Here is a 16,072-nt window from a genome sequence, read left to right on the forward strand (position 1 = left end):
TTTTGGCAATTGTTGGTGACCAAGTTGAGCATGTACTTGCTCCTCATGCTACGTGCAGAAGAGCTGCATGTGCTCATCATTCTGATTATGTGAACATATATGTGTGAGAAGATGGTTGGGGATTCCTGTAACCTGTTGCACTTTTGCATGGGCTGGTTTGACCCTCCCATAGCTCATCCAGCCTTTGGGTTGCTCAACATCTCACAGTTTCTTTGCGTTTCCCTTTCAGATGTGGATGTTCTTCAAAGACTGGGCCTGTCAGGGAAAAGGCCATCGAGCGGATGGGCCTCATCACGGACAGTTCCTCAAGGAGTCATTCCTTTCAAATCAGGGGTCATCGTCACTCAGCGAGCACGTGTCGAAGCACCGCTCAGCACCATCCTCCCCGCGGGCTCCAGCACCAACCTGCTCCTGGTGCTGAGCCTCTGCTCCCACCGCATCAACAACGCTTTTCTCTTTGCCATCAAGAGCAAAAAGAAAAAACTGCAGCTGGGGGTCCAGTTTGTGCCGGGGAAGATCATAGTGTACGTGGGCCACAAGCGCTCTGTATATTTTGATTACAATGTCCACGATGGCCAGTGGCACAATGTGGCTATCGATATCCGTGGCCAGACAGTCACTTTATTTACTTCTTGTGGGAAGCGCAGAGTACATGCGGATTTGCATTTTAAAAAGAACGAGGCGTTGGATCCACATGGATCTTTCCTCTTTGGGAAGATGAACCAGCACTCCGTGCAGTTCGAAGGAGCCATCTGCCAGTTTGATATTTATCCTTCCGCCAAGGCAGCTCATCATTACTGTAAATACCTAAAAAAACATTGCAGGCAAGCAGATACCTACCGGCCAAACCTTCCTCCCCTCCTCCCCATCCTGCCCAGGGATCCCAGTGCCTCCCCCACTACTCCCCATCATATGGAACTCTCATTGCAGGGTCTGAAAAACCTGACAGCTGTAGCCCCATCCTTGGAGTTCGGCAGGGTCACTGCACCCCTCAAGACTCGGGGTTCAGGTACATCAACCATCGCGTTGGTATCATCCCCACCATCAGTTCCAAGACTGACAACCAAACCCGCAAAGGTCACAGTGGCCCCATCTCCCGTTTCATTGAGTACTGAAACACAGCTGCCCACCCGTCCGCTCCCTCGGGGGACGGCGACGACCCTCAGGGTGTCTCGGCCCACTCCCAGCACACCGATGGAGAAAACTCCTCTTCCCACTGCCAAAAAGCCCCCACCAACAAGCCAGAGCCCTGCCATGGCCAGCAGGAAGGGGTCCAAGCAAGAGACCAAAAAGAAGATCAACCAAAAACCCACCATTGAGCCCTCTGAAGCAGCCAGTACTGCAAAGCCAATGAGGAGGATGACTGATAACACAACCAGCAGCATCCACTTGGTCACCTTAAAGCAAACCCCGCTGAACCCAAGCAATGGGCCCATTCCAAAGAAGCACGTGCCGTCCCCCACCAGGAAGGTGAATCCCAGTGTCATCCCTCTGGTGTTCACCAAACCGGCCCTGGGGTCTGCCCGTCCCGTCTCCAGAGCCAGGGCACCGGTCTTCAACCTCACAACTCCAGCTGCCACCGATGGCTATCAAATCTTTGACCCCCTCGGACCCACTCCGTTTCCACTTTTACTGGGATATCCAGGAGTGAAAGGAGAGAGAGGACCTCAGGTAAGCTCAGGCTCTTAATGCTGGTTATTCCCAGTCACAGATCAGCTCAGTGGTTGGCAGACCATGACCTACAAGGGTTTCCATGAAGCTCAGTGGAGTGTGACAGCTCAAAATACCAGCCAAGCACTACCACGTTTCTTATGATCGCAATTTTAGCATCTATCTCAGTGTAAACTTGAGTGCTCTGTGATGGTGGATGCCCCTTAAAAGTTTATGATTAAAGTTGCTGCTTAATGGTAGATTTAAGAAAAGAGGGTGGAAGAAAATCTTACCTTTCTTCCTACAAGTAGCTGGTTACAATTTTGATGGGTAGGTTGGGACGCTGTTCCACACCCCTGATTTTATTCAGGGCCAAGAGGGCAGAACTGCCGGTCACCTCCCAAAGAAAGCCCAGGTACCTCAAAAACTTGCCACAAACTAACGCCTCCTTAACCCTGGTTATGAATTTGGTTTATACCTGAAATTCACATTTGCAGAGAAATGCCCTGTTTCAGCAAATACAAGTACACAGGTTGCTTCAGGATTTTTTTTTTTAAACAAACCCCTGTTTTTATGGTATACATTTCTTGGTTTTTTTTTTATTTCTCATAGCCCACATCTTAAAATGTACAAAGAGTTTCCTTTATAAATTTAACTACTGCATTCCACACACAATAACCACTCTCAGGGTGTATATCTTGGCCATCATAAAAGTATACACACATTTTGTAATGCTAAAAGCAGTCAGGCCACACTAATTATCTGCTAGCTTGCTTTTTTCAAACGCAAGAATGCAAACAGGATCTTTAAACTGGCCAACTTTTAGGAGGATTTGCTGTTCCAACCCAAGCTGTTTGCTATATTGTGTATATGAGAGGGGTTGTACATGTAAAATAAGTCTATTTCAGACGGAGGCTTTGGTTGCCAAGTTCCAGCCTAGAGCAAATTTTTACAGCTGATTTCTTGAAATAGTGAAAGAAGGGTTTACAGTGGAAATATTGAGACTGGCTTAAGGAACACAATCAACAGCGCTTATCCCTGCGGATGTGCTGCTCGTTGTTGCAAGTAGCACTTGAAGCGAAATGTCGTGTTTCCATGAGCCCTCAATGGGTGCTCACCTTCCAGGTTTGCATTTCCTGCCTGTCCCATTGCAAACAGCCTGGTGATGTGATTTGGGTGGGGAGCTGCTGAGGAGGGTGTTTTATTCGAAGGTTCCCACCTCTGGGAGAGGGGAAGGTGCTGCCCCGGTCAGGGGGTGCAGCCCTGCGCCCCTGCCTGGTTTTACAGATGCTCATCCCTGTTGTCATCTTTGGACAAGTTTCACTAAATCCCTGTGCAGACAAAATGAGCTTCAGCAATTTTATCTTTGGGCAGTTTTCTGTGTTTTGTGGAGAGTCATTTCAGGCGTGTTTCCAAGCGTAGAAATTCAGCAATCTTGAACTTCTCTTAAAACACAACTTACCTGTACGAAGTGAATCTGGGTGACCTGCTCTGAGCCCAGTGAAATCCTTTTCCACGTTCTTGCCCTGTAAGTGCCATGAGGGTCACCAAGCTCCAAGCCCCTGCTTTCCCCTGCAATGTAAAGGGCTCATTATCGAGCCGGAGTGGAAAATCCCTCTGAGCTTGTGAATAAGAGCAAAGAAACAGATTCAGGCTGTGGATGGCTGAGGGAAGAGATGGTAGGATTTTTCCATCCCGTCTGAGAACAACTGGAGTCCTGAATCGAGGGAAAGGAGAACGTTTTGAGGCTCTGTCTGGCCTTATCCTCTTTGTCTGCTGGAAACAAAGTCGGCGCTTTGGGAGGGAAAGGTTATGGCTGGGCTGGAGCTGGCTGCTCGATCGCTCCTGTGACTCACTTGATGATCTCTCTACCGTGCTTCGTCGGCCGTCTCTGACGTGGGAAGAGAAAAAGGAGGAAAAAACCAGAATGGGGATGATGACATGTTGAGAAATTAATGTAGCACTTCTATGGCCAGACGAGCGTGTTTCAGAACCAAGTGCTGATAAATGCTCCGTGCTTGAGTAATTACCTGGCGCCGTCCTCGTGTTGTTGGGCAGACGTTTCTGGTGAGGTCAGTGCAGACCTTCCCGCTCTGCCGGGCGATATCGCAGCCCAGTGTGTTCCCTGGACGGGCACGCTGTGGGCTGGGAACGTCATTCACGGACTCTGGCACAGGGGTGGAAGGATAAGATGATTAATTAGTTTTCCTAGTTGTGTTGCCTGATGCAAGGTCTCTTCAAGAAGGCTCTTACACCAGACAGATAAGTATCTATAGGAAGCTGCTTCGAATTTTTCAGGCCACCTTGGTGATGGTTTCTGGGCAGCCAGCAGTCCAGTTCCCCATTTGAAGAGGAGGGACCACCTCTTCTCCTCATCATCCCAAAATCAGGATGTGATTGACAGCTGGGGTGCAAGGCAGTGATGACTCGGGCACTGCGGTTTCTGCGCAATTCTGGTTTTGTGAACGTTACCAAAAGAATTGTGGTATAATCTTAGCTGTGCAGAAGGGCCCTGACCCCACAACTGAGGGACATGTCCGCATGGTTGGAGGAGTGCAAGGAAGGGGCTAAAAGGATCTCTTCACCTGGCAATAAAAGGCAGAACCCTCTGTCGATCAATCTGCCGTGAGAGACCACCATGGTGCTGCGCAACAGGAACCGGGGACGCTGCATCCCACGTGCAACTCATGGCAGAGCATTAATTCTTCAGGAATGTTGGGTTTGCTGGGCAGCTAGAGGAGGGAAGATAATATGCTCTTAAAAAGGAAACATTTCTTGGGAACCATTAATAACCACAAGCATTTGGGATCTCTGCTCTAAATTTCTTTCTGGAGGGGGGAAATAGCAAAAAGAACACCCAAACATGATGCTAAGTCAGGAACTCAGCACTGACTCAGCAGCTGGCAAAGGTCCCTCTGAATCATCCCCGCAGCCACCCGCAGCATCTCCGCCGAGATCTCCCATCCCTGCGCAGGGCCAAGCGAGCCTGCGCCCAGCTCGCAGAGCGGCCTGACCCCGCACATCCCAGCAAGGAGCCTGGACGCCCACGGAAGAAAAATAATACAGGAAAAATGGTATTTTGTTGCTGGCAAGTCAAGCCCTTGCAAGGCTGTGATGCTGTAGGTGCGCCGAATCCTTTGGAGGATCAAGGATATCGCTGGCTGGTCTGTACCAGTGGCAGGTTGGATGGGGAGATGCAGGAGGGTCCCTGTCCCCTGCCCGTCCCCACTGCCGTGTGCCTGCCCCGTGTGACGGGGTAAAGCTGCAGCGAACCCCTTGCCCTGGCACAGCCTGGGGTCTCGCTGGGTTGTACACCATGTTCCCCAAGTTGGACCTTTTCCCTCCTGTATAGTAAGGCTGTAATTCCACAGCTTTTTGGCCCCTGCAAGCAAAAAGCCCCATAATGATTACTGCTAAGTGTCTAAGGGTTATTTTTGGAGCAGGGAAACCCTACGTGATACTCAACGTGCAGAGGAGCGGGTTGAGTTTGCTAAGAGGCTGTGGAGGCTCTGAGTAACGCAAGAGGAGCGGGGAGGGAGGGAGGATGTTTCAAACAACTCCCCAGGTATCTAAGCAGGAATTATCCTGGTGGGGGTGTCCCTGAACCCCCAGTTCCTATCGGTGTGCCCAGGAGCCCCCGATTCCAACCCTGGTGCTGGCAGCCTAGCCAGAGATGTCGAGTTTTTCTGGCAAACTGCCTTTTATTTTATTATTTTCCAAAGGTAGCTGTATTTCTGAGCACACCCCAGTCTAGACTGCTCCAGCTGCCATCTTCTGCACGGGCGGTTTGTCTTGGAGCCCAGCTCCTTTCATAAAGGAGTGATATTTGCCAGTTCGATCTGTGGGCTGGGGAGAGCGAGCTGATTGGAAATGCTGATAAAATATGAAGTGCCTATTTCCAGTCTTCTTTGTACCAGAAAAGGCTACTCAAGCTGACAGGCTATGATAAATTAAGAAATACACAATGTGTTTCAATGTCTTTTAATGAATGAGTCATATTAATAAAAAGAAGGGGGAGGGGAGATCACACGCTTTGTATAATACATGGGAAAAGTTTTAGTCTCACTCACACAGTTGGATCACAGTTTAACCAGAACTATCCCCAAAGGGAAATCTTGCAGGAAAATGACTAAGCCTCAGAGAGCTCTATTTGCATAGAAAAGTTCATTTTGAAAAGCGGTAGTTGAAAGTATGATTGAGATAAATGCGCTGCAAGGGATGTAGGGATGTATTGGATGTATTATATAAATATATACAGGTATTTTTATAAATCTTCAAAACCAGAAAGTGAGTGTTAGAGTATGGGATCCCTCTATTTCTTCACACCCCTCCAGACGTTCTTCCAAGGTCTGAGATTACTCAAGGGTCTGAAGTGCCTCATGTGGAGATTGTTCCTGAAATGTCTCTATAAAAAACCCGCATTCATCACTGGAATACTAATACTTCATTATGTTATTGCGCTGCCACTCTATTATGAATCCGGTTGTGGACAATGACATTTCTGTGACAGGTGTTGTACAGACCCAGAATAAACATCTGTGTCTATTGTGGAAATTGTACTACAAGGCTGGCTTCCCACCAGCATCTTGGTTCCTGCCAGAATTATGAGAGCCTTTTGTTTTCAGACTAGTTGAAACTCAGATGTGTCCAAATGTAATCTCATAAGCCTGTCTTGGAGAAGAAAGCAACCAAAGTGCTGGATTTTTTTTCCCCAAAAGTTCCAGGTTTGTTTTAGGCAGTACTGCAAGCTGGGTTTTAGTTTAGGTCCTCTCTCCCTCTCTGCACAGTCCCTGGTGAGGATGGTGGGATGAAGCAGGTTGGCATGTCTTTCGAAGATGAGGTTTTCTGTTCTGCTCTCTTCTGTGCAGGGAATTTGTAATTCTGGTGCTGCCCCTGTAGCTGCTCAGTTCCTCCATACTTGTGCTGTCCAGACGTACAAGGCCAAATGGTGAATTTGTAGCAGTGGCCTTGCATGTGAAATATGCCTTGTCTTCTTCCAGGAAGAAAACAAGACAGGTTCTCTGTCTGCAGGGGTAATGTCACTGCTCAGAACCTGATGCCAAAGTGAGGGAGGAGCTTTTGATGCATTTTATGAGCTTCCTTTTAAGTTGGCTTTTACCACATGCATTAGCATCTGAGAAAGAGGAACGTTCCCTCTTCTCTTCAGCCCTTGCAGGGTTTTGCCTGGTGCAGGATGCCCGCTTCTGAAACAGCCACTTCTGGGATGAAGGAGACCCGTGCCACTGCTCCTGTGTAGGGTACAGAACAGGGGAGACCCTAAAATATAGATGTGTCAGTCTGTCAGAGTGCACTGGAATGTGAACTGTGTTCTGCGTGTTCTCAGCTATTTGCTATGAGGCTGAGGACTTGTCCATGGGGAATGATCATGGGAATACTTTGCTGTCTGACTCGGTAGTCTCTCAAAAGGAAGCGAGTCATTCCCCAGATCACCAGCACCAGTTCCTGTGCTGATTGTTGCTTTCCTTGAAGCCCCTGTCCCAACAGGTTCAGCCTTGCTCAGGTTTTGAGATCTGCAGGCCATCAGCTCCCCGTGGCATTGCTGCGGGCAGAGGGACAGCGTGGGGAGGCAGAGGTGTGAACCGGCCCATCTCAGAGCAAGAGGAAATGCTGAGATTTCTCCCGTCCTCAGGGTCCGATGTATTTCCCTTTCAGACAACTTAGCTTAATATTCCATTTGCAATTTGAAGCTCAAAAAGCTAAGAAAAAAAGTCCCCTTTGCGCCAGAAAGTTTCCCAGCAGCAGCTTAGAATAAATCCTATAATCGTTTGGTGGGATCAGCCATCGTTGGTAATGCTACCGTGGGAAACTGAGAAGGGTTAAACTTTTATGTTGCTGCCATTAGCTTCTTCACAGAACTGTTCAGGCTGGTTAACAATTCAGCTGTTTGGCTTGAGAAGAGAGAGTATCTGCTCCTGCCATGTTTTCTACTTGATCTCTGATTTTACTTTGTGCGATGATAACAGGGTGTGTGTTCTCCGCCATCAGCTTGCAGAAAGGAGTAGGCGAGAAGCCAGAGACAAGAGCTGAAGTGCCAGGAACGGTAGCTCGCTGCGGGAGGCGGTCGGCTTCGCTGATCTCGTGGGGTGTCCCTGCAATGGGAGGGCAGGAGCAGAGAAGTGAGATCTTCCTCCAGCTGCCAGGAGAAGGAAACCTTCCCACATCTCTGAATGCATCCCCATGGGCTCCCCAGGGATGCTCTGAAGGGCACAGCGCAAAGGTCGGCGCAGGCTCCGTGTGATCTGTTTAACCCTTCCCTGCACCCCTGCGCTGGGGTGAGGGAGGTGTTTCTGAGTGTAGGAACTATACAGGATTACTCCTCCTAGCAGCTTGCTGCGTGGTGGATTGTTGATAGGCATCTCTTACTCTCCACGTCTCGGAGCCTTACGCTTTAAGCAGGACCGCATCCATCATCTGGAAGTAGCTGGGCGCTGATCCAGTGTTATTCTACTCTGGCTGTCTCTCCGGACGTGTGTTTTTCTCCGTGTGTGTTGCAGTGTTGCTCTCCCCAGGCAAAGCCAGTTGTCTGATGCGGGCCTCTTGTTCATGAACTTGGGCTGGATGATATAGAGGGACATGTATGGGGCAGATGAGAAATGGGTCATTAGGAGAGCACAGTCCCATCCAATCCAGCTACCAGGGAACCATGCGAGAAGCTAGAAGGTGGTCTTGCAGTACATCGTGTTTCCCAATGACCTGTGTTCATCCAGCTACCCCAGTCCTCTTCCACTTGCCTCTAACTCATACGTGGTCACACTCTTGTCTTATGCAGTTACCATAGTGCTGGCACCTCTTAGCTACTCATCCCACAGTCACTTTCTTCCTCTTCTGGAGAGGGAAAAAAAAAGCAGCTAAAAGGCAAATTAAACCAAAGCAAAGTGACAGGGTCTCCTGAATTACGTACTGCTCTGCCCGTGCTGTTCCAGCTAGACGCCTTTCCCCGAACTCCGTATTCCCGCTCCAGTGCAGGTATTAACTCTCTCCTTATTTGTAGGTTAGCTTCAGTTTATTCTAAACATTTTTGGAGCAGGTTTTTGCTCAAGTGGCCAAGTACAATTGCAGCTGCTGTTAGCAGGAAGGTGGAAAAGGTCACCTCGGTTTGGTATGCGGGGAACGCAGTTCGCAGGCAGTTGCATCTTCTCTTTTACTTCTCCTTCTAGGGGTAAGTGGGGATGGGTTTTGATGGAGAAGAGGTTAAGGACTGGAATTGTCTTTGGTAAACTATTAACTGTCGCTGCACCAGTTGCGTTGGATTCACATTTTGATAGTTATCTTCCCAACTAAAAGGGCAAGGGGATTTTTTTAATAAAAGCTTGGATTCTGGAGCACAATTATACACGAGGCTTAAAAAAACTCTACAATCATATGTCTATTTGCACAGCTGTATAATTACATTATGCATGGGGCCCTGAGCTGGCACAATAGCAGGTTAAAATGCTGTGTGTATTGCTAAAATGAGGGTCAGCTGTATCAATGAGGGTTGTTAATACAAGGACCGGTAATACTGTGTTCACCAGCAATAAGCAACTTGCAGAGGGGTCAGAGGAAGTGTCCCAGTCCATGGAAACTGGAGATGTCCAGGATGGGCAGTGGCAGTGAGCGATATGGGGCTGCAAGTCCACCCCTGTGTCACTGTGGGGCATTAGCTGTCCTATGCTGTGTAGGCTTTTACACTTTTAAAACAATCCTTTTCTTGTCATCTTTGCTACAGATAGACATAATTCCAAAAAAACATTAGCATATTATGATTCATTTGATGTCCTGACAAATTAATAGAATGGAGAGACCTTTGCTGGGCTTGCTTACTTTTTCCTATTGTATCAAACTTCACTGGATGCCTTTTTTAAAAGACATCTTTTGTACAAATTAATTTGCTGCTTATGTATAGGAGGGTTGGTAATATTAGAGGAACGTTTGTTCATCAGTTACCTGTAAGGTTCAGACAGGTTTTCTCTGTTCAAAGTCTTATCCTGAGCATGAGATTTGGGGTAAGGATCTCCAGGGTTGGTTTTTTTTGTCACTAAATCAAGCACTTGGTGACTCCTGAAATGATGATGAACTTTTCACTCTTCCTCGGGGCCAGTAACCCACCACAGAGCTGGAGCAGCTCTGCCTGGCCATGCTGCAGCAGCAGGGTCTGCCTTGCAGCGGGGTCTGCTTGGGGCGATGCCACATGTGGGGTCATAGAGTCATTTTGCTTGGAAGAGACCATTAAGATCATTGAGTCCAGCCATTAACCCAACCCTGGCACTAACCCATGTCCCTGAGAACCTTATCTCCATGTCTGTTCAACCCATCCAGGGATGGTGACTCCACCACTGCCCTGGGCAGCCTGTTCCTTTCCGCGAAGAATTTTTTTCCTAATATCCAATCTAAACCTCCCTGGTACAATTTGAGGCCATTTCCTCTCATCCTATCACTTGTGCCTTGGGAGAAGAGAACAACCCCCTCCATGCTCCACCCTCCTAGTTGTAGACAATGAGAAGTTCTCCCCTCAGAGATGCCCCCATGGGGAGGGACCAAGGCTGTTGTGGGGACTTAGTGTGGCTGTGGGGCTCATGCTGCAGCCCCTCCATGCGGTGCACCCACCTTCCCCATGGAGCCTGGCTCTGGGACCTGCAGTCGGAGAGCCCAGGCTGCCTCCCAAACATCCATCAGTCTGCAGCTCTGCATCTCTCCTTCCCCGGGATGCAGTGGAAACTCGTCTTTTGTAACAAGCTACTAGAATGTAAATCCTCTGGGAGACAATCTAATTAACAGTTATTCTTGTTAGACATGTTTGGCTTGGGGAAAAAAGAAGTTTGGAGGAGTTATTAGGAGCTGCAAATGGCTCTCCAGAAATCTGAATTCTCCAGTCCATTGAAAAAACGAATAAACAAATGAATAAATTCAAAAGAGTTCTAACCTCATTGGTTAAGTATTTTTTCCTAACCTGTTTCAGATCAGCACACAGCTGGGCGCCTGATATCTCCACTTCGTTCTCACCCCTTTCCAAGAAACCCCACTACTCTGACATGTATGAGTTGACCTCTCCTATATTACAGAGCCACATTTAAGAATTTCCAGCATTGACACCAATTTTATTATGTTTTCCAACACGCCGCTTTAAAATATGAGGTGCTGGGATGCGATTATGTTGCAACCCCTGCAGGAACCTACAATACCAAGAACTGTACATCCTCAGCTGGTGTATATTACGGCCCACGCTGTTCTCCCCTCACCGGGGTGCTAACACGTTGCTTTGGCTGTTTGTGAGCACGTAGCAGGAAACTCCGGAGCGGAGAGACAGTTGAGTTACCCCTGTGCTGCAGCACGGGCCCGGGGACTGGAAGCGTTCAATGCAGCTGTGATGGGGGGAGTGTGATCCACAGCTCAGAGATGTGAACGCTCTGTCTCTGCTCTGTGCAATTATACGCTTCTGCAGATGTTGTTGTTGAAGGGTAATCCTGGCTGTGGTGTTATAACTGGCCTTTCTCTTCAGGTCTTCTCCAAATGATTGTATTGTGGATCTCTTTGAAACACTGTCAGGAGTACCGTCCGGCTGTAGAATTGTTGTTAATGCTTATTTTTGTTTTTCTAGGGTCCACCAGGTCTGCCGGGATTACCAGGACCACCTGGCAAGAGGGGTTCCCGAGTAAGTGGTTTAAAAATTTCTCTCTGTTTGTGCTTGCATCTGTTTGTCCTGCGGTTCCAAGGGCTGATGTATGTTCCTATGGCTGAGTAATGATTGCTTCAAGCCCCATGTTGAGCTCTGGCCTTCCTCCTTGCTCTCATTCCTGGTAAAGGTTTTCAGGAGGCCACACTGGTGATTTGCAGCCTCCCTGAGCCAAGGTTTGGCATCAGCAAGGGCTGGGGATGGATGTTTCCAAAAGGCTATCAGAAGAAGGAGCTCAGTCTGTCTCACTTTGTTTCCAGTATCCATTCCTTCTTGCAAACCCAGTGCTGAATATTAGCTCTGGCTGCTTTTCGTTCTGTCCTTCACTCTCCCCAGCTTCCCAGAATGTTTCCTTTAAGGTCCTTCACTAGTGGGACCGTAAAATACCAGGTTGGAAGAGACCACGAGGATCATCTAGTCCGACCTTTCTTGGCAAAAACAATCCTGCACAAGGATGAGCTTTTGTGTTCCTGCACTCTGCCTCCTTTCCAAGATCCAGAACAAAATATCTGAGCTGTTGTACAAGATCTATTGCAAATTCCTGAATTTCTTCCTCCCCACATTAAATTCCGATGCAGATCTTTGAGTGGTGAGTGCTATGCTGAGGAAACATCTGGTGCTGAGGGCTGCAGCTAGCTGTGAGAAAAGCTTTCTGCATTGGCCTGGCTGCAGAAGTCATCTCCCAAAGCTGGGCAATGTGCCTGACCTGGATAGAGTTACCTGCTGGCACCATTCTTATGGTAGCAAGGTGCTGTCCCACAAGGAATGGTTGTGGAACCCATTTCCTGAGCTCTGAACTGATGTGGGTTGGGAATCTGAAGATGCAAGTGTCTGAGGCTGGAAGAAGGGAATATTTGGATCTGTGATCCAGGCAGCATCCTGGCCTGGCAGCAGCGGGAGATTTCCTCACACATACTTGGCCAAAAAACCTCATGTAATGTCTTTAAAGAACAACCAAGAGGCTAAGAGCTAGCAGGCTGTGCGTTCCCTGAGGACGTTTGTTACAGCCCTGTGAGATCTTGCGGTAACCAGCAAACATAAACGCACCTCCTCTCTATAACACTAAAAAACAAACCGCGGGATCCCCTGCAGCCTGGGAAGTTTTTATAGACAGGACAACCTATTCCACGTTAGATGAAATTTCATAGACAGGACAATCCATTCCATGTTAGATATGTTCTTTAATGAAATATCAGCATGACTGGTCGTACAGCCCTTGTGTCTTCTGTTCGCAAATACCAGTACAGCCATCACATCAGTAAATTGCCTGAAGTTTGCAGTTCTTGGCAAGTCCCCATTAAAGCTCCAAGTTTGTTCTGACCCCAGCTCATCACTCGGGAGAGGTGTTCAGTGTTGTTTTTTGCAGTCCTGCGTTGTTCGAACTACTCTCCATGTCTGGAGACCCCAGCTGCATCCCCTGCTTGCTGTGTGGATAACCAAGGCCTAGCTCTACAACCAAATTCCGCTACTTACCAAAACTTCAGTCTTTCTGAAGAAAAAAAAGCTTTGTGGAAGCCACATCATGACTTTCTGTGTTATTTCCCAGTTGTGGCATGTTTCATCCAATATTTAAGAGGATCCCCTGAAAGACAATCAGCAACAAAAGATTTCTGAGTTCAGTCCCTGCCAGAGGTGCCGAGAAACAGCCCAGGAAAGAGTTTCCGGTTAGGAAGAGCTCAGCTCAGCTGAGCCTGGCTTGGCTCAGACCGCTGCAAAGAGATTGTGCTAATTTGGAGTGGGGGCACAAGGGCCACTCTGTAAATGTCTGACCTGGAGCACCAAAGTCAGAACTGCTCTGTGTGTACGTTGTTTTGGTTGTTTCTTCTCATATTTTATTTTCTCGTGGCTTTTGGGGGGTTTGTGGATTTCATTGTAAACAAGAGGAGCTGCCAGCAACTAAGACAGGTTTAGGGGAGTTCTTGCTTCTTTTGCTTTGTTGTTGTATGAGCCATTTAAAAACAAACGTGCAGCACTGCAGGGGTTATGTTCTACCTCTGTTTAACCTGGTCCTCAAACACGGCAGCCGCTCAGTTCTTACACCAGCCAGGGGTAACCCATGAGGTCTCCCACGAGGCTCCAGCCCAGTGTTGGAGCTCCTGAGGGAGGTGAACATTGCACACAACTTCACAGTGCTGATGCCAGTGGAAAGGAAGGATTTTGTCATTGTCACCAAGGCCATTTATGGCCTAAAGCATGAGACATAATTGCCCTTGTGGTAGCTTGTATAATTTTTACATTATTAATGCTTGTATAACTGCTTGGCTCATTTGAAAATCTAGTTGCAGCGTTTGACTCATGACCTTCTGTAGCTGTGAAGCCCATCAAGTAGCTCTTTTGCTGATGTAGCACAGTATTTCCTTTGAATTCCATATTGTCTCTGTTTTATTTCCCTTTCACCTCTCCGTGTTGGTCAGGGTAAAACCAAAGGTCCGATGAGCTTGTGCTTTGAGGGTGAGATTGTGGTCAGTGACAGTCTGTAAGAAAATCTGGCTGATCCCATGATTCTGCCTTAGTTTCCAGCAGATAAGTATCGCTAGACGTGCCTGTGCAGTCTGAATGTTGCTCTCCCATGTAAGCGATGCCACCTGGTTTGCGATAACAAATGCTGATCTTCGTAAAAGCATGAAAGAGATTGTGTTCAGGACACATCTTGGCATTCCAGCGGATCCAATGTGGATAGTGGCAGTCTTCCTGAAAATGACAGTTTCTTGATTTTTTTTAAAAGCCAATCTCCATTTTAGGAGCATGGAATTAATGTTACTGTGCTCAGCATCAGGGACCCACTGAGACAGAGTCAGACTACACTGACATTCTGCTCTCTGCAACTGTGAAGGCAGCAATGTATAACAAATGAAAGCCAGGTGTTTCTTCTCGTTATTGTATTAGTGACTCCAAGGAAAAAAGTAAAAACATTGCAGTTCTGATGTCTGGAAATGGTGGCGAATAACACTTCCTGAGGAGCTCTGCAAACCTGTATAGAATTGCTGTATTGGTCATGTGTGCTTCACAGGAAGGTTTCTCTCTGTGTCCAGCTGGGCTGGTTTTCAGCTTCAATGTCTGCATTAAAGAACTTAAGGTGTAATCAAGAGATCTGTCCACTCCTCTTCTCCTCAAGTGAATGTACCCCCTGCCTCAGCAAGTGTCTGTGTGAGATCGGAGGTGCCTCTTGAAGGGAATGATGGTTTTAGCGATGAGGTTTTCCCCAGGTTTCTGTGATGTGAAAGCCCTTTGCCAGGCTCACAGTGGGGCGGTTTCTCCACGGTGTGTGTGCGAGCGGTGCCGCTCGGGCACGTGCCCAGCCCACCCGCACAGAGCGGCTCCGTGCAAGCGATCGTGTGTTCCGCTTCATTTCTGCAGATGACCTTTGCGTTTCTCCAAACATCGAGGTTTGGCGGGGAGGCCGTGCTGGGTTTGCTAGCAGGGCTGTGCTAACAAGCTCGACAAGGAGCTGTCAACACAGGGCTCCCAGCGGAGCAATAACTTCTGCACCATCGCAGCTCGGTCCTGCCGCACCCAGGACTCAATGAGCTTCTCTCTCCCGCTGCCTGCATCAGGGGCTTTTGTCGGCACATCTATGTTCATCACAAATTGCCACTCGTTGCAGTCCTCACCGGTATACTTAGACCAGCAAACTACACAAAGCTTAATCAGGTGTGTAGAAAAGTACTGTGAACCGTGATACTTGGTCCAAAAACCTGGCCTGATAAGGAGATGAAAGTGTTGGGCATCGCTCAGAAGCAAACTTGAGCTTCCAGCATGTCAAATTTCCACAAGTTCTTCATTTGAGCAGCCTGGTTTAGAGGAAGGTCTCCATGCCCACAACATGGAGGTTGGAACCGGATGATCTTTAGGGTCCCTTCCAACCCAAAGTGTTCTATGATTCCATGAAATGCCGCTGTCCAGACAAGTGCCGTGTAAACCCTGGTTCTCTGTCCCCATCCTACATGAAGGAGACAGCTCGCTGACACCTGACAGACAGCAATCCGGCTGTTGGCTTCACTTCCAGGACAGCAAGGCCTTTAGATGTGGTTAAACCTTCCAAAATGCTTAGGTAATTTAGGAAGCCAGATTCCCTGGAAATTGATCTCCATCTCTAACAGGTGGACAAGCTCAGGTACAAGGGATGTGTTTTACCCATGTCCAATACAACAGGTCAGAGGCAAAATTGGGAATAAAAATCCTTCCATGCTGTAATTGCTCCTGTTTTATTTAACCTCCCTGACACAGTACAGGAGAAATCCAAATTAATGGGTGAAAATAGTATGTATGTACTCCCTGATGCCTTGGGATGCTCTTGCCATCCTCCTGTGAACCTTAGCAGCTTGGAAGAGTGCAAGGTCCCAGAGTAACATGTCCCTGTTACATCTGGTCTGTGGTCGCAAAAAATCTCCCTTTCCTTCAAAATACAGGGCTTCCCTCCTAAAACAAGCAAGAACTTAATCAGCTGTAGAGGTTCCCCAGTATCCTCATTCCTTTAGGAAGATTTTCCAATTTCTGAAAAGAAGTGTTTAAAGAAACAGTTTGTTTGGCTTCTCTTCAAATATTTAGCTCATTTTTCAGCAAGCCAGAGGTCAAAGTGGGATCTGTAGGTCAGGAGCAGAAAAAGTTGCCTTACACAGTGAAACCCCAAGACATAATGAGTTTTGAATGAGTGGCCATTCTCTGATTGGAGCTTTCTAGCATTTAGCAGGAGTTTGGAGGAGTTATTTTTCCCCTCATTGTGAATGCAGGAGGGATGGGGGGAGCCGT

The 16,072-nt window shown here is 47.9% G+C and overlaps 1 protein-coding gene across 2 annotated transcripts in view; it reads left to right on the top strand.

Annotated features, from left to right (window-relative positions):
- Positions 1-16,072, top strand: part of LOC136110308 (uncharacterized) — a 148,075-nt gene that overhangs the window by 12,703 nt on the left and 119,300 nt on the right. For both annotated transcript variants that reach the window (XM_071817459.1, XM_071817458.1), the window contains 2 exons: positions 230-1,671; positions 11,249-11,302. In XM_071817459.1, the coding sequence (XP_071673560.1) occupies positions 230-1,671; positions 11,249-11,302 (1,496 nt within the window). The remainder of the gene's footprint in view (positions 1-229; positions 1,672-11,248; positions 11,303-16,072) is intronic.

Source organism: Patagioenas fasciata, chromosome 20 (assembly GCF_037038585.1).
Source record: "Patagioenas fasciata isolate bPatFas1 chromosome 20, bPatFas1.hap1, whole genome shotgun sequence".
NCBI lineage: Eukaryota > Metazoa > Chordata > Aves > Columbiformes > Columbidae > Patagioenas > Patagioenas fasciata.